Source organism: Ascaphus truei, chromosome 3, assembly GCF_040206685.1.
Source record: "Ascaphus truei isolate aAscTru1 chromosome 3, aAscTru1.hap1, whole genome shotgun sequence".
In the NCBI taxonomy this organism is placed as follows: Eukaryota; Metazoa; Chordata; class Amphibia; order Anura; family Ascaphidae; genus Ascaphus; species Ascaphus truei.
The window spans coordinates 302,504,623-302,531,446 of NC_134485.1; the positions used below are offsets into that span (position 1 = coordinate 302,504,623).

General features: G+C 39.8%; 1 protein-coding gene across 8 annotated transcripts in view; it reads left to right on the plus strand.

Moving 5' to 3' along the window:
* The window catches only part of DIAPH3 (diaphanous related formin 3), a 782,005-nt gene that overhangs the window by 383,111 nt on the left and 372,070 nt on the right, over window positions 1-26,824 (plus strand). For all 8 annotated transcript variants that reach the window (XR_012799927.1, XM_075591039.1, XM_075591038.1 and 5 more), the window contains exon 22: window positions 23,824-23,953. Coding sequence is in view for 7 of the 8 variants with exons in the window: in XM_075591039.1 (XP_075447154.1) it covers window positions 23,824-23,953 (130 nt within the window). In the remaining variant the exon portion in view is untranslated. The remainder of the gene's footprint in view (window positions 1-23,823; window positions 23,954-26,824) is intronic.

Below are 26,824 nucleotides of genomic sequence, written 5' to 3' on the forward strand. Positions count from 1 at the left end.
GATACAACAGGAACAACCATAACCAACAACTTGGAATAGAGCTTACACTCTCTTTTATGGAGTTCTGCTCCTATTCCCTAACTCAGGCATTGGAGAACAATTACCTGTGTCCAATTACCTTGTGCCAACTCACGTGGGAAGCAAGCTAGTACCTGCCCACAGGGGGTTGGCATTCCTCTGGATAGGGATCCATTTCACTAGCCCCGCTCTAAAAAGCTGACGCCTCTAAGTCTGCCAAATGGGGATCTGGACAGGGAAATTCTGACTTTTAGTGTGACTTATGACACCTCATTCAAGTACCCATGTCCTGCTCTTCTCCACCCTAGAATACTTAATCAAGGGCGGTGAGCCTTTCATTCATGGGTTTCCCTCATACATCATGATGCCCTGTGGCCATTAACATTCCTTCTTGGCCAGTGGCTTTCGCAGGCTTTGGGATATCAGGGATACAGAGTAACATTTTAATATCATACATATATTAAAATCCGTTCTGTGAGTCTGAGCAGGCTGAAATTTGCTAGGTCCTCATGCCGAAGGACACTCGCCATAGTGGCCAAATGTCAGCCTTCCACGACCCCCAGAACCGGAGATAATAAAAACCAATTTAAAAATTGTTCATTAACTTTAATGCAGGATTCTCCGCCACAGGCTAAAATAAATCACTGCCTTTCACTCTTTCCTTTGGATTCAATGGGCTCCGCCGCCATAGGCTTTTAATAGAGCAACTCCGCCATTAGAATTAATGGAGACTCCGCCGCTAAAGGCTATGAGAAATCTCAGCGGCTCACTCCTCCATTGGAATCAATAGGGCCGGCGCCGCCATAGGATTCATTGGAACCTCCGCTACTATTGAAGTCAATGGGCAAACCACACTTTTAACAGTTAACCCTACTCCGTTCGGTTGAGGAGAGAGGGCTGAAAATTGCCATGCAATCATGCCGGAGCAGTGACTACATGGTGGCCAAATCCCAGCCCTCTAGTCCCTACGGAAGAACGCTCCCCCCGTAGGAGGCAGGAATGGCGCACAGCCGAATGAAAACCCGCTGCAGGTCGTGGTGGTGTAGAAAAAACGTTTATTTACACATCAGGATAAAAGAGTCTGGCGGATCCTCTGACGCGTTTCAGCCCGGGGGCCTTTGTCAAAGAGTGATCCGCCAGTGCACACGCAGCCCTAATATGAGATGTCAGCACTCAAAACACCTGTGGCCGGTGGATGATCAACAGGTGATAAATGGACAAATCGTTCAGGGAATACAAATTACACAGGTTAAAAAACAGATTGCAGATGTATGTCATAACTAGATGTGTACTAATGAAAGTATACATACAAAACATTCCCAAACTCTGCAACTGATGAAAATATTAAAAACAATGGCAACCAGACTCACTAAGTATTAACATAAACTGAGAAATATAAACAAACTGCATCAAAATATGTTAAGCATAATAATACAGATGATGGACAAAGGATAGAAAATCTGGATAAATAAGATATACTACTACAGAACCGGAGATATGGGTTTTCAGTTTACACAGTTTTATACTTAGCCGTTTTAACCTAGCGTCTTTTTTCCTCTGCCATTGTGGTCAATGGCAGGACCATTGTGGTGGGCGCAACCCTTTCTCGCTGCCATTGACTGTCGGACCCGGTTGGGGTCGCGTGAGGGGTTCCCCTTAAGTTAGGGGCAAAAATAATTTTAATGCTAGTTGCCCTGAAACTAAAGTTACACACTTTAATTGCTGGTGAACTTGGCCGTAGCCTAGTTCCCACGCCAATTTAGTGATCAAGCTCTTTTCATTGAAACAGTAGCACTTTCGGATGCTGCGGTTTGGCAGGCATCCAACTTGTTCTTAGAGAGGGAACTCGAGGAACTCCCATTGAAATGCATTACACCCATTCATTTCAATGGGGAGCTCCACTCCTCCTCTCAGGCTTCACCTGCTGGTCTTCTTAGGTATCAGGCCAAAATCCTCAAAATCGCATAGACTATCATGGAGCGCTAATGGCGACCTATGGGACCATATTACAAATGGAGGGTGAAAAGGCGGGACGGTGAACAAAGGGTCATAAAGTTACAAACACAATTAACCCTTTCCCTCCCGACTTGATCCCAGTGTAACCTGCGTGGTTTAACACTTTAAATGTGGAAACATGACAAACCAGGGGAATACATTTTGGTATTGAGGCAGGGGCATAAAAACACACTTTGACCATTATTATGGTTAACCCCTCGCCTCCCACACGAGGGTAGGTGTGGCCAGCTGGGGTGTAACCCCTTTATTACCGGGCCAGCCACCTACTCTCGTGACACTACATTTATCTGGAATGGTAGGAAACCAAGAATTAAGAAAAAACTGATCGTGCTCACACTGACCCTGGGTGGTCTAGGGCAGCCAGATTTAGCGAAATACTACGAAGCAGCAAGACTAGGTTCTCTAATTTATTGGTCTGCAACCCCGGGCACAAAACCGTGGGTGGATATAGAGAGGTCGGAGGCCCAGACTGGGAATATGGCGTCTCTTGTGGTTAAAAAGGGAAAATAGACAAATATGTTACAGGAATCATCCAGTTCTATTACACTCTGAATATTTGGGACAAAAACTGGAAGAACAAACAGATCTGGTTGATTCCTTCGCCGCTGACACCGATCAGATTTAATCCTGAGTTCACTCCAACAAATCATTCAAATATTCTTAAGTGGTGGGACGAAAAGGGGTTATCCTCTATTGGAGATATGCAGAAAGGTTGCAGGATTAAGTAATTTTTTGAGATAAGAGAAGAATATGATATTCCAAACAAGCATATATTTCAGTATATGCAGCTTAAACACTATGTTTCCTCGATACAAACAAAAAGAGACATGGATCAGACCCCTCACCAATTTTGAGAGCCTGTTTCAGCTGGGCGAGTACCACAAAGTGACGATTGCTTTATTTTACCAGGTTCTAATACGTCAACATAGGGGACAGACAAGTAAAAATATCTCACACTGGGAAAGGGATATAGGGAACCCTTTAGCAGACGAGAATTGGGAAGAAATATACAAAAGAATAGCTACTGTAGAGCCTTTCGTTGCTCAGCGGTTAGAAAAAAGAACCTGACAGTTCTGCACAGTTGGTATTATGTGCCTGCACACCTCCACTCTTTTTTTACCACTAACCTCCCCTATGTGTTGGCTCAACTATGGTCAATTGGGCATGTTCAAACATTTATAGTGGTCCTGCCCCTCATTTGGGGAAGGATCAGAAGATTAATAAAAGGGGTATTAGGACTGGATTTGACTTGGGATATGGAAACCGTGCTCCTATTAAAGCCTATAGAGGGTTTGTAGAGGAAGGCAGACTATATAACAGCACAAATTTTGTCGGCAGCTAAAGCAATGATTGCAAAACACTGGAAACAGAACGACCCCCCACCTCTTACTGCAGTACAACACAAAATGAACTTTATAATGACTATGGAGAGACTCACAAGTCTAATCCACGATAGGTATATTAGTTTTTTTACAACCTGGGTCCCCTTGGAGACATATGTACGGCAGAATTCAATTTAATTTACGATGTGAATCCAGAACTGTTTACCAACTGTTATGAAGGGTGTATGTATAAATACAATTAACTGTATGCTCCCTTCGTGGAGTCCAATGCAGATGCAACCCCCTACCCCTCCCCACCTTTCCTTTCTTTTTTATGTACCCATCACCCTCCCCCCCTTTTTTTTTTTCTGTTTTGAAAAAATAATAAAACATAAGTTGGAAAAAAAAGTCTTATTTCCATAAGGAATTCAACCTTCGTGCTATTTTGGTTTACTACTAATGTATCTTACATTTGATTTATTAATGACACCTAATGCCATGTGCTTTAGTACTTCCTTCCAACTAGACCCGAGATCTGGAGTTTAATCAATGTTTGACTATTCTCCACTTGCTAACACTTTTGATATCTTCCAACACATTATATTTAATTCTTATTAACAAACTATTCATTCTTTGTTTGTTTGTTTTACATACAATCCACTTTATCTTTTATCACCTCTTAATCCAGAGCCTCTTGAGAGCTTTTTATGTGATCTATCTGAAATCTGCTCATGAGTTTTGCTTTTCACATCGTGTTGGTATGCTGTTTTGTTCAATCTGCCTCGAAGATTTCGTGTTTTTAGTTACTTTGATTCTAAATTACAGCCCGATTTGTTCATGAATTTAACTGCTTTTTATGCTATGTAAATTGTATACTGTAGTATAGAATATCACATTATAGGTTAAATATGATGAGTTGTTTTCAATACAGGTGTTGTGTGAGTGAATTTATGTTAAAGATACTTTGTGTAGAGCCGTCAATCAGCCGTGCCTATGTGACCATTTCATTTAAGGTAGAAAGAAAAGAAGTTCTCAATGTAATTTGATTCCTGTAATAGATTCAGTGATCCTTAATGTAACATTTTCACTTTGTTTGTGTTAAAAAGATAGTTTTTATTTTGTTTTGGTCTGTATCATTCTAATCTTACCTGATAATTATTGTTATTTTGCAGTGGGTCTTCCGTCTAATTATTCTGACATAATTAGCCAACCAACATATCAAAAGGGAAAAGCTCTGAATCAATAATTAACCTTTGTATATATAAAGACGTGCAAACAGTGGTATCACAAGAGTTTAGGTAAAGACTGTAAATGTACTTCAACATATTTTTGGTTACAGACGAAACATTTGAAGTTAAAACAGTGGTGTCCTCAAGCTAGATTTAACCTACTAAACATATCACTTCCCTTTATTCACTACTTCAGGAGACTACCCCTATAAATTGAATATACTTTGTTCTTTAAAACTACAGAATGTTCTGGGAGTGTCATTAACATAAAAACTATAGCAAACGTGTAAGAGACCTGTGATGTTTTCAAACTTTGTGGGCAACTACATCTATGTATATTTGACTCATTAAATGTTATATGTTGCAATTTACAGATGCTGCAACCAGGATTCGGCCATTTCTCGATTTTTTTTTTCTTCGAAATATCTCCAAAATCCTTGCTAGATTTGCCACAACAGACTAATGGCCCATCGGATTATCTCAGCCATGTTAAATTTATGTGGGTCATGTGGGATTTAATTTCTAAGATGGATACCGGCACCCTGTAATAGGGCCTGTAACTGGAGAAGTAGGGGGTCCCCGAGGCTGAAACCAACTTTGTTCAGCTCAGAAGACCACCTGCTCCCACACACTATCAAACACCCCCCCCCCCCAAATAAAATAATTACCCTAGCAGGTAGCCGCTAAGGTAATGAAGCTGCTTAAATTGTATTTTTATTATTAGTGTGCGCAAGCAGGGGGTCTCCAGAACTGAACCGCATTGATTTCAGCCTCCGGAACCCCCTGCTTCCCGAGATACATGCCTCAATATGGGGTGCCGGTATACCCGCAATGTTAAAAGCCTCCAGTCGTGACGCAGAGGATTTTAACATTGCGGGGATACCGGCACCCCATACTGGGGCCTAAGTCTGGGGAAACATTGGGTCCCCGAAGCTGATATCAACTTGGTTCAGCTCAGGAGACCTCTTGCTCACTATGAATAAAAATATAATTTAAGCAGCTTCATTACCTTAGTACAAAGAATGTCCAAGCGCATCAATATGTGTTATAAAGTGATTAATATAAACAACTAAGTGAATAGTGAAAATCACACAGTGATAACTATGGTTTGGCAAATATCATGTAGTGTATATTGAACCTCATGTATAAGTGAAGAAATATCTAAAAAAAAAAATACAAAGTGTGATATAAAATAAAATTTCTCTTAGGAATGGAGGGTCTGCTGCTGTACTGGAAAAGACTGAGGTCAGGATAACACCAGCTAGACAAAAATACAAAGAAGAAAGCGCAAGACCCTCAGTGTAGTAAATAAAGTATACAAATGTATATAAAGGTAATGTATGCACATACAGCAAGAATAATAAAAATGGGCATGTAGATATATTAACCAATATGGACAAGATGCTCCCACGGCTGCATGCGCGGATTCTCTACGGGTTGATCACTCTCCTTCAAATCCTCTGGTTCATCAAGGGTTTTCACCTCCACCAAATGGCTCAAGTAGGTTGTAGTTAATCACCTGAAATCGCCTCACATCCTCATCAGCACATCCACAGGGAAGAGGGGGAGAGGGTAGAAAAGGCTCTATTCCACCGCTTGGGCTCTTGGATCACCTCACACCTTCAAAAGCTCCACCACTCATCTCCACATCCAATCCCCAGGTGTTCCGCTTGGCTGCTACTCCGTCTGAGCACTGCTCCGTCACAGAGAGGGGAGGGGGGATTTACCCACACCGGTTGGCTCAGGATGTTGAGTGACGCACAGCGCGTCACACGCTACGATAGAACACAGCAGTATTGACAGAACCGGCAAATCTGCAGCTATTAGGAGCGTCTTCAAATAAACTTAGTCCAAGAAAGTCCAGATAGAAGCTCAAATGAACTTAAGGAGCCTAATAAATATTAGGACACCTCATGTAACAGATCTAACGTGTTTCGTGACGCAAGTTCACTTCTTCAGAGAATTCCCTCTTCTCTGCGGATGTGCTGATGAGGATGTGAGGTGATCTCTGGTGATTAACTACAACCTACTTGAGCTGTTTGGTGGAGGTGAACACCCTTGATGAACCAGAGGATTTGAAGGAGAGTAACCAACACTTAAAGAATCTGTGCAGCAGCCGTGGGAGCATCTGGTCCATATTGGTTAATATACCTACATGCCCATTTTTATTATTCTTTCTGTACGTGCATACGTTACCTTTTATATACATTTTTATACTTTATTTACTACACTATGAGGGTAGCCGCTAAGGTAATGAAGCTGCTTACATTTAATTTTTATTAATAGTGAGCGTGAGCAGGGGTCTCCTGAGCTGAACCAAGTTGATTTCAACCTCTTGAACCAACGAAAGACCTCTCCATGGAAAGTAGATCAGCGGGCACTGCAGGCAAAAATGATGAGGCTGGACTGCGATAAAAAAAGCCTTTATTTAACCATTGACAAACAGGATAAAAAGAAGGGAGTCCCCTCCTGAGCGCCCGCTGATCTACTTTCCCTGGAGAGGTCTTTCGTTTGTTCATTTCTACCAGCTTGAGCACGCCGATCCGGACATAGCAACACTTTGGAGTAAGTAACTTGTTTATCATATACAACTCATTATTAGCCACCCCAGGTGAGCAGCTATATATGCGGGAGTTACATGTTTGAGGGGTCCGGGGTTGATTGAGAGATCACCTGGGTCAGCCCTCCATTTCCTGCGAAGCTACTCCCATACTAGGGGTCAAGTCAGGAGACGGAGCTAGTACATTGGTTAATCCTTAACCTCTTGTTGTCCGGAATCGCTTTGCAATTATTATATGGACTTTATTTCCCTGGAGTGTACACTCTGCAGCACATGTGAGTTGAGGGGGTTTCCTCTCAACATTTTTCCTCAGCCTCTGGAACCCCCTGCTTCCCGAGATAAAGCCGCCGGTATGGGGTGCAGGTATCCCCGCAATGTTAAAATCCTCTGCGTCATATGACCGGAGGCCTTTAACATTGCGGGAATACCGGGGCCTGTATCTTGGGAAGCAAGGGGTCCCCAAGGCTGAAAACAACTTTGTTCAGCTCAGGAGACCTCCTGCTTCTGAACACTATGAATAAAAATAAAATGTAAGCAGCTTCATTACCTTAGAAGCAATCCGCTAAGGCAGCAGTGCGCAAACTTGGGGGGGTGGCGCGGCTCCTGTGTCCACTCATCTCCATGACAGCGTGGCATCAAATTACTCCACTGAGCCATGTGACGCCCCATAACGGGGCCTGTAACTTAGGAAGTAGGGGTTCCCGGACCTCAAATTAATGCGGTTCAGCTACAGAGACCTCCTGCTACAATACTTTAGTATTAAAATTAAATAAAACCCCCGTGATCGCCTGTTGGAGGCGTGCAGGTAGAGTAACTAATTCAGCCTTTCTCTTACTGCATGTCTCTTACAGACAGGTACAAACCAGTAGGATTAACGCAGCAGGGATGCCTGCTGTGTTAATCCGATGGGCCATTTAGTGTGCAGCGGAGCATCTCGAACCACCACACACTATAGTACATGTTTCAACCCGAGAAATGGTCAGATAACGGCCACTGCATCTGTACTTAAAATCAGACAGACTGAAAGCAAAGTACCACTCTTGACGATACAAAGGGGAAAATTACTATTCCATTCATGGCACTATCTGTATTATGATTAAACATTGATGGAAATATTTCCAGTCTGTCAAACCTTAAAGCAAAACAAGTGAACTTTAGTTGGTTGTGAAGGGAAGGGCAGAAGGACCATGCTTCATAGCACACAACACATTCTATAAACGCTTGTTCAAGACATACAGATAACCACATAGTAACATGTAGTGTACAGTACATTATTTATGACTTCAATCTACTACAAAGCTTTTACTGTACTTGTTTATACCTTCATCTTTACCACATTCCATAATTCTTTTAATCTTTATCGTTTTAACTTTGTATTGTGTACGGTAAATAAAAATACCACTTGTGGATACACTTGCTTGTCTCAGACAGGTCTGCAACCCTGTCTTTACCCATTATCTCTTAGCAAACCATGCTTCCACTGCTGCAAGGGATTCTGGGTAATGACATTTAAATGAGCACTCACAATAACGTTGTATTGTAAATTTTTAAAGCTAATTTGAAGCCATAGCAAAAAAAATGGGTATGCTACAGCTTTTGGAAAGAAGCTACCATGATTGGTTAATTCTGCATAGTCACCAACATTCTCAGCAACTGAAAACAGCCACGGCCCTGCTTCCCCAGCAAACCATTGTCATGGAGAATGTTATTCAGACCACATCTGTAGACCCTCCAAAATGTATTATAAATCTATTCTGTCCAAATACAAAAAGATGTTGCCTATTATTGAATTATTATCAATAGTTACATATGCTTTTATGCACACTTGCAACTAGACTACACAACATTCAAATAATTGCAAGGAAAAATCTTGCATATTTTCACTACCATTTCAAATGAAAATTAATGTTTGGTTTTTCGTTCATGTTTTGGAGAATTTATCATCCGAAGGATAGGGAGGGTGGGCATTGTTTTTGTGGATTTCAAAATATATGCAGTTTGTCATTACCATTTTGTATTTGATATTCTGTGATATTCATTCCCTGTGCAAAAGTGACACACCCTTTCTCCAGATGTAGCAGCTCTGGGCTAGTTACTCTCTTGACTGGACTTACATACAGGGTTCCATTCATTGAGGTATTGCTGGACTCCACCAGGGATATCTCTTCACAATATATGTGTCTGAATAATACAATAATGGTGTATGTTAGATGATTCTTTGAAACCCCCAACGCCTAAGCCTGCTATGGTGTACTAAATAACTTTACTTTAAAATTATGCAAAGCCCATAGCTTAAAATCTTCATAAACAAAATAGTTTGCATTAAACATGGACATAGTAAATGCTTTGTCCATGTTCACTTGAGGATCACCTGAGAGTGAGAGAGACTGAGCGTCTCCCTTTTTAGTAGATTAAGGCAGGGGCGCATAAACTGGGATGGGGTGGGGATGGGGGGCGGCAGTTGCAGAGACCCTGCGCTCTTCCCCAAGGTATTTCAATTAAATGCCGGGGGACCACGCAATGCCTCTGCAACTGTACTTACTGAGATTCAGAGACTTAGGCTCATAATATACTGTGTGCGGCCGTGCGCGCGTGCCTGTGCGAACTCGCGTGCACGTGCCGCACACTTTTTGTTTGTATAGAGTCCGTGCTGCCGGGAGCGACATGCTAGGAAGGTTGTGTGTGTGTGTGTGTGTGTGTGTGTGTGTGTGTGTGTGTGTGTGTGTGTGTGTGTGTATAGATTGTGTGAGTGAATAATTATTTAAATATGATTTTTAGAAGAAAAAAACATGTTTGATAAATATTTTTTTTTATTTGTGCACTTATTGAAACATACAAATATACACACACACACACACACACACACACATACATACATACATACACACATACATTTCAGCGGCGGTAGCTGCGCAAATGAATTATTTTCCTCATCTCCCCCCTGTCAGCCAGTTCCACGCACACTGTCGTGCGCACGCGTTCCTATTATACAATCATACAAGAAAAAACAAAAAAATGTAAAAGCGCCAAATGGGATGTTACTATGAATATGGGCAATGATAGCAATGTAAAAAACAAAAAGAAAAAGAAAAAAAACAAACAAAAAAAAAACGTGTGACATGAACCAGTCCAGTGCGTATAGGGTTTTGCTAGAAAATATATGTATATATAAGATTAAGATAATCACAACCCGATGGTTGGTGCAGCTTCTTGAAACAGGGAACCCCCAGTCCCTGATGTGACCGTGACAACAATAACAAAAAAAGTGGGAAGCGCAATCAATGAGGGGTTGTGGTTAAACTCAATATCTTTATTAAATAAACTTGTCCCAAGGACATCCCTCTAGGACAACAATAATAAAAATAAATGCATGAATAGTAATTAGAAATAGTGCAGATGAAGTAGATTTGCGGTTGCACTTAGTGGGTCTCCAGGGGATGGAAAACGGGGGTAACCCGATGGATAGTCTCAATCCTGCAATCCTGCAAGCTGTGCACTGCCCGGGCAGGTATAAGTGACGAGGGGTACCCCAGGGTTGAGACAAAGCTCGATGCGCTCACCCTTAAAATACTGTTGATCCGTGGCGGTCCTGTAGTCCCTCAGATCACGAAATCCGCTCCGGTGCACACTGCTTGGATGTGCTGTAGCACGCGATACCACGTAGCCCTCCGGGTGTCCGGGTCTGATGTCACTTCCGGCTGTGACGCACAGACCCTTCCCGGTAGTCTCTGGGCTCCGTCGCTCAGTGCTCCTCCTCCTGATGGTTGGCAATAACCATGTAAACAATCCAGCATGTGGTGTTATCCGCTCCTCTCAACCGCACTGATGGAAAGCAAACACCCTATTGCTCCTCCTCGTACGCGTTTCACCAAAAGGCTTCGTCAGGGATATCGTTACACCATGTGCCATCATAATTTATAGCAAAATTGATTGCAATAGCTTAATTACCCAATTAGTATCTTATTCAACTTTGCTAGTGGTCAAATGAATCCATTGTTCAAACGGACTGGTGCAAACGATACATATGACTGGTTCATGTCACAAAAAGAAAAGAAAAAGACAATGATTGTACAAAAAGCTAAATGTCATTAAAATTGATTACAATGTATTAAAAATATTGGTAAATTAATTTTAAAATTGATGTTTTACAAAAAATAATAAAATAAATATATTCCTTTATAGATTGATTGAAGGTGGTCATTATTAAACACTTAAATTCATTGGTATGTGGTATTTATTTTTAATTTTAAATTAACTAAATAATTGGAACACATTTTATAACCCACAAACATTTTTTAAAAAGAGAATAGCTTACTGACTAAATTAAAAAAGATTAATACATAAAGTATATTCCTTCACACGTTGATTGGTATGGATCATTCTGAAACATTGGTATGTATTTTTCATTAATGATAAAGCTAAATAATTGAAAATACATTCTTAACCCACAAACATTTTCAAATGAAGAGCTAACTAACATAAATATGGAAAATCAATACATAGTATAGATAGTTTATAAAAAAGATTTGAACCATATAAAATCTGATAAAGAATAAAAATGATATCAACCTTTGATCAATAAAAGGTATGGGTGACAGATGTCCATTATTGAAAAGCTAAAAGATCCAACTCCTCATTCAGACCCACTGGACTCATCGTTTGTAATTTAAATATCCAGTAGGTCTCCAGTTTCCTAAGTTTTAAAAGTCTGTCACCCCTCATGGTTGTTTGACTAATGTGTTCAATGCCCACATTGGATAATCCTCCTACATCTTTATTATGGGCTGATAAAAAATGGCGTGAAACCCCATGTCCAAGGAAACCTCTCAAAATGTTTCTCCTATGCTCAGTAAAACGTTCCTTTAAACTTCTCTTTTTGCGGCCTATATAATGAAGGCCGCATGGACAACTGAGCAGATAGACAACGTATGTTGTATTACAGTTAATAAACTGTTTTATTCTGAATTTTTCTCCTGTTACGTTGGATATATACTCAGTACACTTATTTTTAATGTGTTTGCAGGTTAAACAATTTGTACGTCCACATTTATAGCAGCCACCTGGGCATGACGGTAACCATGTGGTTTGGTCAGTTCCTGTTGCATTCAATTTAATTTTATTTTGTTTTAAAATAGTGGGGGCTAAAACATTCTTCAGGTTTCTCGCTCTTCTAAAAACAATCCCTGGTCTGTTTTGTAATGTTTTACCTATGATTGGATCATTTAATATGATCCCCCAATGTTTTGTGAGAATCTTTTTGATATCATTACTGGCCCCATTGTATTTTGTAATGAATAAACAGTTGTCTCTATCATTGTGATCTGTGCTAACTAACTGGTCTGTTTGTTTGGGGATTTTTTTTATCTTGTATCAAGCACAATCTATTTTGTCCCTTCACCTTTAAAAGTGCTGCATCTAATTTATCCTTGCGGTACCCTTTTGCCAAAAAAATTCTTATAAAATGCGTCTGATTGTTCAGTAAAGTCCGACTCTTTTGAGCAATTCCTAAAAATTCTTAAAAATTGCCCATAGGGTATATTGTTGATCCAAGCCTTTGAGTGATTGCTAGTCCGCTCTAGATAACTATTGGCATCTACTTGTTTAAAAAATGTTTTGGTTAAAATTTTGTCCCCCTCACTGAATAAAATTAGATCTAAAAAATTGATGGTGACTGGATGATGCTCATGGGTGAACTGTAGGTTTAATTCATTATTATTCAAATAATTATAAAATTCTAAAAGCTCCTCTTGTGTGCCCTTCCATATTATTAAAAGGTCATCTATGAACCGTTTATAAAAATAGATGTTGTTAAAAAAAGGATTGTTCTGCCAAATATTCTCTATCTCCCATTTGCCCATAAAAAGATTGGCAAAACTGGGGGCAAATTTTGTCCCCATAGCTGTTCCGATTATCTGAATATAAAATTTATCATCAAATAAAAAATAATTATTTTTTAAAATAAAATCTATACTTTTAATTATGAATGATCTTTGCTCATTACTCATAAAGGGGTATTTTCTTAAAAAATAGTCAACTGCTTCTATTCCCTTCTCATGGATAATGCTTGTATAAAGTGCAGTGACGTCACAGGTTACCCATATAAGATCGTCAGCCCATTACATGTTCCCCAATAAATCTAAAATGTGTTTTGTGTCCCTCGTGTAAGATTTCAAGTTTTTTACATGTTTTTGAAGGAATGAATCAACAAATTCAGACAAATTTGAAGTAAGAGAGTTTATCCCTGAAATAATCGGGCGACCTGGCGGGTTAATGAGGCTCTTGTGAATTTTGGGTAGGTGGTACATTATTGGTGTACTAGGATTTTCCACATAAAGGAATTTGAACTCTGATTGATTCAATACACCTTGCTGTTTCCCATCTTTTAATAAATGCATAAGGTTTTTTTGGAAAATAATCAGCGGGTCTGTTTTGAGAGTGGAGTATGACTCCCCATCCCCCAAAATTCTAGAGGCTTCAGACACATAGTCAATTCTGTCCTGTATTACTATCCCTCCACCTTTATCTGCTTGGCGGATAATAATATTTTGATTATTTTTCAAATCGGCATCAGCTTTCAACTCAATTGGTGTTAGGTTAGGTCTTGTTTTAGGGGGGGTGCTCACAGAGCGTCTCCAAATCTTTTAAAACAAGATCAAAAAATACCTCTACATTCGGACCTTTTGATTGAGTTGTGTTTAAAATTAGTTCTAGGTTTAAAGTTAGAATGTATAGTTACGTTTTGATCTCCTATTGAGTTCAACATTAGCTCTGTTTCTAAAGGCCCCTCGTTCTCCTCAAGTAATGCAACCATTGATGCTAAACATTCTTTTTCTTTTTCCTGCACAGAACTATCAAATATAGGAACATTCTTAATACCATTCTTAAGAAAATGTCGCTTCAATGTTAGTTTTCTTGTAAACCTGTGCAGGTCAATAAATAAATCAAATAAAACTGGTCCACTAGTTGGGGCGAAAGAGAGGCCTTTCTCCAATACTCTATTTTGGTCTACGGTGAGTGGAAAGCTGGACAAATTGAAAATGCTTCCCTTATTGGTTTCCCTGGCTATTTTACATTGTCTCTTTCTTTGAACCTCCTTGCCCCCTCTGCTACCTCTCTTTCTAATTTTTTTTAGGTCTTTCTGTGTTTGTACTAATTGTTTCTTTCTTTTTTCCAGAAGTAATATTTCCTTCTCCCGAGTTTCTTTTAAATCTGGGTCTTTCTTCTGTTTTTGGTTTGGATGAACTAACTTCTTTCCACTCCTTCCTTTCTCTAAAAAAGACCCACTTGGTGTATTTCTAAAACTTTCTAGAAAACCTGACCTTGTCTTTGGTCTTGCTCCTAGATTCCCTTCAATGTGTGAGACCTCATTTATTCTAAATGTATCAGAGGCTGGTCTGAATGAATCATGACCTAAATCTTTAGGCGTTGAGTAACCTCCCCTATTGGGTACTCTCGAATTGATATTCAAAGGCCTATGATTAGGTTTCTCAATCTCCCTGCTTTTAGATTTTTGTGGGGCAGCAAACTTCCTCCCTGAATCAGTGGGGTTCTTATAAGATTGTTCAGTGACAGGGTTAGCCCTTCCAATGGACGTTTGATATGACCTAACCCGAGCCTGATAAGGATTCTTATTCTTGGGTCTAAATTTCTCATTTTTCTCATATTTCTTTGCCCAATTTCTTTGTTTATTTGTAGAATAATCTATATAGTCCCTTTCAAACTTTTTATTTTTAGATGTTATTAATTCTTCCTCAAATCTCTCGAGTTTCAAATCTGTAGTTTCCGTCAAATCGTTAAATTCCATTGTATCACTAAACAATTTTAATTCACTCTGAAGTTGATCTATTTCCTCAGCTAAATTTTCCAAAACCTTTTCCCTATATGTAATGAGTAATCTCATGAGGGCAAAGGTACTAACATCTAAGATTTAATTCCAAGATTTTGTAAATTCTGGATCTTCAAATGTGGGATCTTTTAAAAGCCTTAGGCCTCTTGGGGCCCTTCCTTCTTGTAAATATTTTTTGAGGAAATATACATCCCACCAGTGGCGAGCCTCCAGTTTCAGGAGGTTCTCTAATCTGACAAACTCAGAAGAGAGATCACACACGTCTTCTTCTACAATTGTTGTAGTATTAATGCATTTTTCACCAATAAGATGTCTATTCCTTCTAGTCAATCTATCACTTCCTGTTCTGAAGCTCGCCATTGGTCAATAGGATCTTGGCAGATGGATTTATATATAGAAATACTTTAAACAATCCTTTAAACCTTTAAATCCTTAAACAATACTTTAAATAAATAAAGTTCCAATTGGAACAATAAACCAAATATTCAGAATTAACAACCCATAAGGCAGCTCTTGAGGTGATAGAAGCATACAAGAAAAAACAAAAAAATGTAAAAGCACCAAATGGGATGTTACTATGAATATGTGCAATGATAGCAAGGTTAAAAACAAAAAACAAAAAGAAAAAACAAAAAAACGTGTGACATGAACCAGTCCAGTGCGTATAGGGTTTTGCTAGAAAATATAAATATATATAAGATTAAGATAATCACAACCCGATGGTTGGTGCAGCTTCTTGAAACAGGGAACCCCCAGTCCCTGATGTGACCGTGACAACAATAACAAAAAAAGTGGGAAGCGCAATCAATGAGGGGTTATGATTAAACTCAATATCTTTATTAAATAAACTTGTCCCAAGGACATCCCTCTAGGAAAACAATAATAAAAATAAATCATTGATTGCGCTTCCCACTTTTTTTATTACTATTATACAATGGCTGACTAACCTCAGCCAACTATAATTGCCGCGCACACACTATAGAACAGCCCTTAGTGACGCATCACCATGGCAACGCGTCATTATGTGACGTGACGTCATATGACCCCGCGGTGGCATTTGATGCCCGTCGACATGGCAACGCGGCAACGTATGACATCACGTCACATGGTGACATCAGCAAAAAAGGTAAGTGGTGCACGAGCACTGGGAAGAGCATGCAGGATGGCACAGCTCCAAAAGTTTGCGCACCCCTGGATTAAGGCATTCATTCAGTGGTTTAATAAAATGTAGTGTAAACAAATGGGTGATGAATCTGTTTCTGATACCTAGCTATCTTCAATAAAACATGCAAAATTGGGACCGGTATTCATTCCCTTAAGAGTTAAAGCATCCAATGTAAGGATATAATATGCTCTCATGTTGTAATCCAAGTTTAGCTCTGTCTCCACCTCACCATAGTGGTTGTGTCTGATCAATAACCATTGCTCTAAGGCCGCGTCCATGGTAGATTTGTGCGCCGGGGGGGCGTGGCTGTAATTTCAAGGAGCTGGATCACCCTCATTGGGCGAACTGCTCACATGACCCAGCCTTCATGCAACAAACAAATGTATTTGTTTCCTCGCACATCGCAAATGCTGGCGCTTCACAGCCTCATACAGTAGCGGCCGGGCTGACTCTAATGCGGCTGCCCTCGCAGTTTAAAATAGCGCGGGCGGTGCGCGGGCTGTCTTCGGCCGAAACCCGCCGGTTTTCCCGCGCCTCGGGCGCTTTAAATAGTAAGCGCCATTAGCGCTTATCAATTGAAGCGCCATTAGCGCTTATCTATTGAAGCGGCCGCCGCACGGGAAACTCCGTTTTTAAACGGAGAGCAGACCCGTGGCTAGCCCGCTACGCTCCCGGCAAGCTTTAGAATGAGCTTAGCCGGGACAGTAGAAGCATTGCATCTTGATCTTGTGCGTTATAGCGAAACCATGGACGCAGCCGAAGAGTGTAAATTGGGTCATTGTGTTTTAGAAAGTGCAGTGGTCTCATCCTCTTTTAAAAGCCCCTTCTCTTTGTGTCTCTTGCACATTTGATGTTGCTTTTGTGTTCAATAAAGGGATGTTCTCATGTATATCTTTCTACATGGTCACTTAAGGATATAAACAGGATAGAAACAGAATGTGTGGTCATGCAATGTAACTACTGTAGTGTTGAATCCTATATATTTGTTCCCATGTATGGATTGTCAAATGTGTTGCCTACTATTAATGCATTACACAATTTCTACATGGTAGCAACCAGTTTTATCTGAGAAAGGGCTCCTGCTCTCCTTTCTCTGCCGTTACCGAACCTTTCCTATTCCTCCATCTCTTGCTTTTCCCTCCTTTGAGTCTCACACTGTCCAGATCTTCTCTCCTCTCCATGTCCATGTGGTGGTCATCTATCACCCACCTACCTCTACTCACCCCCCTTCTGCCTTTCTCTCTCACTTTGAATCCTGGCTCTCTTTCTTTCTCTCCTCAGACTCCCCTGTTCTTCTCCTTGGGGACTTCAATTGCCACATTGATGACACCTCTCTCCCTTGGGCTTCCCGCTTTCTCTCTCTAACCTCTTCTTTTGGCCTTCAACAGTGGACTGCAGCCAGCACCCACAAGGATGGCCACTACTTAGACCTGGTTTTCACTAAAAACTTCTCTCTCTCCGATGTCTCCTGGACATAAATCTTACCAATGGGGACAGAATTTCTAATGTACTTGTTGGTGAAGACTTGCGTTTCAGTCAATCAGTTTGGTTTAGTATAGAGACAGAGGCTGAGTCATGCCACACAAAGACTAAGGTTTTAGATTTCTTGGGGGTTGATTTTTCAGATATGGAAAAGTATTTAAGGGATTTTTTTGGCAGGGCAGAGGTATTTGAGTGGAGTGCAGGAGCAGTGGGACAAATTAAAAATCCAAAACTCAAAGCAACTGATTTGTCAGGTAGGTTAGTAAAAATACAAGGAAAAGAAAATGTCTATGGTTTTTAAAAGAGGTGGCAGTTATAAAAGTTAAAAAAAAGATTGTTTTTAGAAAATAGTGTTGTTTAGGGATAAAATGGTATACTGTATGTAGGGAGTCTCGGTCTTCACAGCTGAAAGTGAAGTTGAAAGACCACAGTTGGGCAATAGAAATAGAAAGGAGTTTGACTTCAAAAGATATTAAAAGAGCTTAGGGGTGTGCTAGCAACACCATTAACAGATGTTTTTAACCAGTCACTATTAACAGGTGTAGTCCCACTTCACAAAAGTGGAAGTAAGGAAGAGGCAGGTAACTACAGGTCAGCGAGTCTGATGTCAGTTGTGGAGAAATCCATGGACACACTTCTGAGAGAGAGAATTGTTGACTATGTAAAGTCCAACAACCTACAAGATGCCAAGCATCATATCTTTATTTGGGAGATCATGTCAGGCAAATCTAATTGATTTTTCTGACTGGTTGACTAAGGTAATAGATCAGGGTGGAGCAGTAAATGATGTAAGGCATTTTACAAATGCATTTGAAAAATATAGTAGTAGTTATCCCCTTTAAAAAACATTCAGCTTGCGGTTTATTGTAGGTTGTGATATCTTTTAGGAAACCAACAGATCTTCATAGATAAAATTATAGTAAATGGAGCTTTTGAATCTTTATAGCAGGGGTGGCCAACCCGTCACAATGACATTTCTAATGGCCTGCATGATACTCGGCTCTCTTCACCACCCCTTCCCAGCTGCGTGATCGGAGACCTTACCCCTCCCCTCCCCCAACCCCAAAGATCAAATTGTGTGATGGGGTTGAATTGAGGGGGGGGGGGGTGGTAATTGAATGAGACGCGAGGGAGAGGGAAAGTGAGTGATGGGGGAGGGGGGCTAGGAAGATTTTGAGGAGAAGTAGAGAGGAGGATGAGGGAGTTTACTTGTAGCGTTATTTAGTTTAGGTTTAGCTATTCAATTAAACTGGATGTAAGGGGCAGTAGGATAATGACCTGCCAAACAAAAGTTGTACCTATTTAATGGCATGCTTGAAAAAAGTTTGTCCAACCCTGCCTTATATAGACTTCAACTGTAAACACTTATATTTTGCACATTTAACGTGTGTAAAGCAGACTTTGCTACAAGTAAAAATAAATGTATTTTTTTTACATGTGTGTTTATAGGAAACTTCTAAAATCCTTCAGTATTTATTTGGAAAGTAATTCATTTCAAACTTTTGGAGATTGATTTTGTTTTTAGAAATTTACCATATCACAGATTTTTTGTTTCCTTATCTATTTATAAACAGGGATATGTTATGATTAAGGCACGGCTTCTTTTTATTTTCTTCACAACATTTGTCAATCAGAGTGAATATAAATGCAAGAGTTTCAGAATCCTATTACCCCAGTTATCAAAATATATATTTATGAACATACACTGAAGAAGATAGTATCTCATCATCTTTATTATCCACAGCAACCGTCTGATCTCCTTCAATAATAGAAGAACTTAAGCAATCCGTTCATATTACCCATTTCAGTGATAAGAATCCACCCTAGAACTTCGACATTCCTTTGACAGCATAGACTGAAAAATATTGTAATCTCTTAAAAGCTTGCTGGGTAATCTTGCTAAATTTAACATCACATATCATGAAATGTATGTTTTCAAATGACCTTCACAGATTTCATTCAACATTACAGGCAACAGGGAGCATAAAAATATTCCAACATAGATCATGAATCAAAACTTTTTTTTTTAGTTCTACAGTCTTTTGTCGTGAATTGTGAAGCAGAGTCCTTTGGATAGAAAGTGATCACAACATCAGTGTAATTTTCATGGTATATTGGAGGATCACTGAGGGGGTCATTCATTAAACTGTCTAAGGCTGAGGCCCCGCTCCCAGAGTCAGCGCGCCCGCACTGCAGACAGGCGGGGCGCTGACATACACAGACCACGATATGCGGTCTGTAGGGAGCGGGAGCCTGGGCGGGAGTGGGAGGTTTGAGCGGGAGGGGGGCGTGGCTTGAGCGGAGGGACCCGCTACTCTCCCCCCCCCCTCCCTCCACGGCTCGGGTAAGTAAAGCAACACACACACACACAGACAGAGGCAGGCACTCACGCACTCAGGCACACACATACATACACACACACACACACACACACACACACACACACACACACACACACACACACACAGACAGAGGCAGGCACTCACGCACTCAGGCACACACATACACACAGACAGAGGCAGGCACTCACGCTCTCAGGCACACACATACACACACACAGACAGGCACGCACGCACTCAGACACACACACAGACAGGCACTCACGCTGCTTTCACTCCACACTCCTCCCCGCTCCCCGAAGCCTCTCCTCCTCCCGAATCCTCCCTTCCCCATTGGCTCACAGCCACACCATGTGACGCGTCAACGCTAGGGAACACCATTCTCTTGTATCCCATAGCGGCTGACGCGCCACAGCGTGTAGTAAGCTGTGCAGCCAGGGGGGACCAGGACCGGCTCCGCAGGTGTGCCTCTCGGGACACTTTCACGTGCAAACGATCATTTAAATGAATGGGAGTGTGCAGTAGTGCTTGTTTCGGCACTATCACAGTTTAATGAAGAACCCTTATGCATCAGTCATATTCTTTGGACTTTGTCTGCTCTACTTTATCTTGTTTCACCTATATTAAATATTTCTGCCCCCACTGGGCCTGGTTGTTTTATATTTTTCATTGTCTCCCATCTTGACTATTATAGCCTTCTACTGTCTGGCCTTCCTGCCTTTCATCTGTCTCTCCTACAGCACTGCTGCTAAAATCATTTCACGCTCTCCTAAATCTGTCTCTGCTTTTGTCCTGCTGAAATCCCTCTTCCTACTTCTCATTTTGTCCCGTATTACTTACACATTTCTTCTCACTTTTAAGGGCTATACACCCCTCTGCTCCTTCTTGTATCTCCGCCCTAATTTCTCGCTATACTCTGGCTTGCCACTTGCATTCTGCTCAATAATGTCTGCAGTCCTACCACTTTTGTATCTAAAGGCCTCACCCGCCTAAAACCTTTCTCTCTTACTGCCCCTCATGTCTGGATTCTCGTTTCCCCCTATTACCCAACAAGCAACTCCTCTCTCCCCATTCAATGCCCGTCTTAAAATGCACTATGCACCTTTTTATCAAAGTATTTCAGTACCTATCCCTTGCATGCCACCTCCTGTACCATAACCCCTTGCATATGCACTTACTGTAACACCCTCCTACTGTCTCTCTATGTTTTCTCTACATAACACTTAGATTGTAAACTCTTTGGGGCAGGGACTCATTTTCCTGATTATTTTTCATCTTTAAATTGTTTGTTCCCATTTCATATTTTGTCGCTTCCATTACTTCTGTGAAGCACTGTGCACGTATGGCACTATACAGATATATACATAGGTTCATCCAAGAGATTTTTCTAACTTAAATTGTTATGGGCTTCTAACAACTAGATTTATTTCTTAACTTTGTTCAAAGTTTTAGTGGCTATATATGTCCTGGAGAAGTGTAGGTTTCTGTAGCTTGTGATACCTTTTAATGGACCCATGGGAGATTCAAAGTTTCAAACAGTGGTTTTAAGTACAATAAAAGTATAAATGTGTCTTTTTTTTTGAGGATTCTCTTTGTCATACAGTAATTTGCAATAACTAAGATAAATCAGTTTGAGAATACTTGCTTCCATATGAGTACATGCATTCTTTTCAGTATTCATTGTATTCTCTCTGTGGGATGACATGCTTGGTGGCCCGTTGCTGACATCTCCTCTTGTCTTCCTCATTAACAGCCTCACAATAGATACGGTCCATCATAAGCTTAAAAATATGAAAGGTAGAATTTTCAGAGTAAAGAATCCCATCCACTTCATTATAATTTGAACTTTTGCGCTTTGCAGATTTGTTCATTTCTATCAAGCTTTTGAAATAAAAAGCTTTCATCTACTGTATGTTACTGCAGGTACAAGCATATTGCTTTTCACTGTGTCCTGTTGAAGCTTGCCACTTAACAAAAAATGTGGTCACCTGTCAAAACCTCTCAATATATATTATGAAATAACATACCTGCCTTTCAATCTACTGCTGTTCTCGATAAATCATCTTCGTTTTTTTTCTATCTCATGGCTGTTTTTTTTTTTTTTTTTTGTTTTTTTCTGGTTCGGCACTTGCAGTACATTACAGTACATATTTATCATTTTCACCTCTAAAATTACATGAAAACTCCTGTAATTTAGGTGGGGACTTTGAATGTGAACTTTGTGAAATACATAAATAAGTTAAGCACAATCATTTTGGCATATTTGCAGTTAGTCAATGTATATTGGGAATCCCTGTTTGTAATGCATTTGAAAATGATCTTTTCTTTTAGGTTATTCCTAAATGGCTTCAAATACTTTTTGGTTTTGTTCAATCTGGTTTATGAGTTTGTCATCACAGAATAATTTGTGTACATTTAAAGCAGCATTCTTCGCGGCACTTTTATTTAATTTTTTTTTTGTTTTTAATATATGTAGCATTTGATAACCTTTAATGAAAACCAATTACTTAAGCTGCTGATCAATCCGTTTTCCTGTGATCGACCTGTGATCGATCTGCGAATATCCTGCTCTCTCTGTTCATGTAATTGCTGTTTCTAAATCAATCCTTCAGTCAGTGAAATGCAACAGCTACAATGTAAACTTATATTACCAAGGGTTCTTGTTTAAGCATTTACCTCAGCCACAGTCTTTTGCTAAGAACACTGCAACACTTTACTATTTTTGATAATTTGTTGCCAAAACTCTTGCTTTACCTGGGAGGTGTGCCAAAACCTGCTACAACAACCAAAGGGATGCTCCGTATATTAAAACTCAATAAAAATGGCAAATATATATATCATTTTTAATGCAGCAAGTATTTAATACTACATAACTGACAGTGTATCTCGAAAGCTCGCACAAATAAAAGCATTTCGTTAGCCACAGAACGGTATCATCTATTTATTTTTTGATTTTATATATATATATATATATATATATATATATATATATATATATATATATATATATAAAAAACATATACAATAGGATTTTGCTGCTTTAAATGAATGGTTATTTTTTATTTAGCAAGTATCTATAATGTATGTATATCTTTATATAGGGCCCACAGCTGTACTTGGCACTTTACAAGATATAATCCAGTAAATGGAATTATAGTACAATAAGTACAACAAACAAGATCAGACAATAGGAAAGGCAATCCCTGACCTGTAGAACTTACAATCTAAGTGGTATGTTGGGAGATTTACAGAGACAGCAGATAAGAGAATAAGTGCAGTAGATGGCAGTTCTTGACCACAATGGTTGGTTTGAGTGATTGTGGGTATGGGACACTAGCCAAGGGTCTAGGCTATTGAAGCGTTTAATTTAAGAGGTGAGTTTTAAGGTTTGTCTTAAAGTTGGGGAGAAAAGGTGCTTGGCGTATACCGAATGTGAGGAACTTCCACAGGTAAGGGTCAGTGAGGGAAAATGTTTAAGGTGAGAGAGCAGTAGAGGTGAAGTAAACTCCATATTGTCTAGCCGGCAATTTCATGAACTTTTCTACTCGTTATCATTTCTGCATCTGCAATCAATGCAATCCCACCCCAAGTATTCTTGTTTATTTATAAAGTGCCATCATGTCACATTTTGGGTTTATTTTTACATGGCGAGCGGGAGGTGTATGCGCTCATTGCAACTCTATGCATTGTACCTCTTTGAATCATTTCATTCAAAGACCTATTTCACTTGTTTATACTCTTACTTCATTACTTTTTTTTATAATAAAAATCTAAATTATACCTGCTGGATTCTTCTTTGGGTAATCCTATTTATAATATATCTATTTTGTTATTTCTTTTCTTTAGCTGAAAGATACCAAATCAGCAGATCAGAAAACAACACTACTTCATTTTTTGGCTGATGTATGTGATAATAAATTTCCTGATGTCCCGACTTTTGTGGAAGAACTACACACTTTAGACAATGCTAGTAAAGGTTTGTATTTTTAACTGAAAGTATTACTGACTTTGTGCACATAACAGAACAATGTTAAGAAAATAAAAAATCGAAATTCTTCAGGGGAAAATGTTTTACTAAAAACGAATACGTTTATTTTTGCCAAATCTTAACATAAAATGTCTTCTCTTTTTAGCCATCTAAATACACTGTCTGCCTTAGTCAATGTCCCATCTTCAACATCTCACTTTTAATGTTCTGTACTTAGTTTTTCACACATGGCTTCTCCGTTTTGGCTTTATTTTTGTTAAATAAATCATTGACACGGTGTAATATGTCACGTGTTGTTGTTCATCTGAGGTTGTATTTACCTAATTTTAAGACCTGCTAAGGAACAGATTGTTATTATGTCCTGATATGTAAAACCGTAGAATTCAAAGAGGGTGTAATTTCTTTTTTCACACCACTATATATATTTCAATCATACAGTATGTCCTCTTAGATGCCTCTTTTTTTATGGTGTCGTGCCCAAAATTATACTCCATATGCAAGATGTTGTTTTACTAAGGCTTAATACAGAGACACAATTATGTTTTATTCCCAACCCTGTTTTATGCAAGACAAGATCTTATTTGCCTTTGCAGCTACTTCCTGACATTGAGCATTATTGCTAAGCCTGCAGTCTACAAACACTCCTTTTCCATCAAGGATTGACCTAGTTTTGCCACATTTCATTTGTATGTCACCTATTTATTCGTGTTTCTCAAATGTATTGCATTACATATATCTGTATTGAACCTAATCTTCCATTTACCTGCCCATGTTTCCAGTTTATCCAAGTCCTTCTATAGAGAAATTACATCGTGCTCTGATTTTATTACCTTACATAATTTTGGGTCATCAACAAAGATGGAAACTTTACATTCTTTGCCAAACTCAAGGTCATTAGTAAACAAGTTAATGAGCATTGGCCCCAGTATCGATCCTTGATGTAGAAGGAGCGGCTTAGTGAGTAAAGACACTGGCTGGCACTGTATGTGACGCAGGGGAGCCTGGTTCAATTCCTGGTGTCGGCTCCTTGTGACCTTGGGCAAGTCACTTTATCTCCCTGTGCCTCAGGCACCAAAACATGGATTGTAAGCTCCACAGGGCAGGGACCTGTGCCTTCAAAATGTCTCTGTAAAGCGCTTCGTAAAACTAGCAGCGCTATACAAGAACATGCTATTATTATTATTATTACTCCACAACTTTAGCCAAACCTGAAAAGGTTCCATTTATGACAACTCTATTTACCCTTCAACCATTCTTTACTTCACGTGCAAATATTTTGTAATCAGACACATTTCCTTTATTCTTAACACAAACTTATTGTGTGGCACAGTATCAAAACCCTTTCTAAAATCTAAGTAGACTACATCATCTTCATTACCCTGGTCTAAATTCCTACTTTCCTCCTCAAATAAGCTAATAAGGTTAGTTTGACATAACCATTCCTTCTTAAATCCCTGTTGACTATTACTAATAATTGTGTTAGCCATTAGGTATTCCTGAATATTATCTCGTACTTAACCTTCCTGTACTTTCCCCACTATTGATAGGCTTACAGGGCCAGCTTGATGGTGGTGCCGTCCGTACCTGTGCACCGAGCCCTGCTGTTACAAGCCCCACTCTCTTCCCCACAATAATTAAACTGCTTGTCCGAGTTGAGAGCGGGGCCTCTTTAACTCTTACCTTCTCTGGCGGCATCTCCTGCAGGGTCCTGTCATCATGGCGCCACAACGTCAAATGGTGTTGTGTTGTCATGGCAACTCAACACCACTTGACGTTACTGTACCATGATGATGAGACGCTGGGGAGATGACAGAGGAGAAGTTAAGAGGCCCCACACCACATGTCCCTGCACCAAGCCCCGCGATAATCCGAGCTGGTCCTGAATTCCATGGTTGGCATTTAGCTTTCTTTTTAATTCCACGTACCGCGTCTGCTTTACACTGTTCATGTGGTACTGAGCCTGTGGAACTTAACTCCTTTAGAATCCTTGGGTGCATCCCAACGGGGCCAGGTACTTATTTATCTCACATTTATTAAACATCCTTTGCACTTCTTCCTCTGTTAACCAATTGCTTGATAATTTTGAGGTTGCGGTTTCCTCCTGTTGCAATATTTTTGCAATTTACTCTTCCTTGGTAAATATAGGGGCAAATATTCTATACCTTAGCCTTCTCCTAATCTCCAATACTTTGCCTGCCATTCTCACATTGAAAGGGCCCTATATTATCTGTTCTTATGTTTTTCTTATTAATGTATTTGAAGAACTTTTTAGTGTTTATCTTACTTTTTATTGCAATCCTCTTTTCTTTTTCAGTTTTTGCTAATCTGATTGCCCTTTTGCAATTTTTGTTACATTGCTGCAGTGGAGGCACTGTATTTTTAAGAAATAATGGTGAAAAAACGGGTTGCCGGCCTGTCTGAGACAGATGAATGTGCTCACAAGTGATATTTAGGGCAATGGCTGTACATTACAGTATACGTCCCCAAAAAAATGTTTAATTTTATTGTAATGCTTACAGTATCTTATTACTCAAATCTATGTCTGAATAATTAAAATCAGCTACAGTATTATGAAAATATGATTTAGTTTTTCTACCTTCTCCATTTGCAAAAAGTACAGATGCAGGCACCAGTATTAGAACACTTATCTGGGAGATTCTGGGGCAGTCTCACAGTAATTGCCTCAACATTTCTGTGAGATTCTTAATGGCCCATCGGATTAACACAGCGGGGGGTCCCTGCAGTCCCATTCAAACTGAATGGGACTGCAGAGACCCCTGCTGTGTTAATCCGTTGGGCCATTAAGAATCTCACAAAAATGTCGAGGCATTTACTGTGAGCCTGCCACAGAATTTCCCA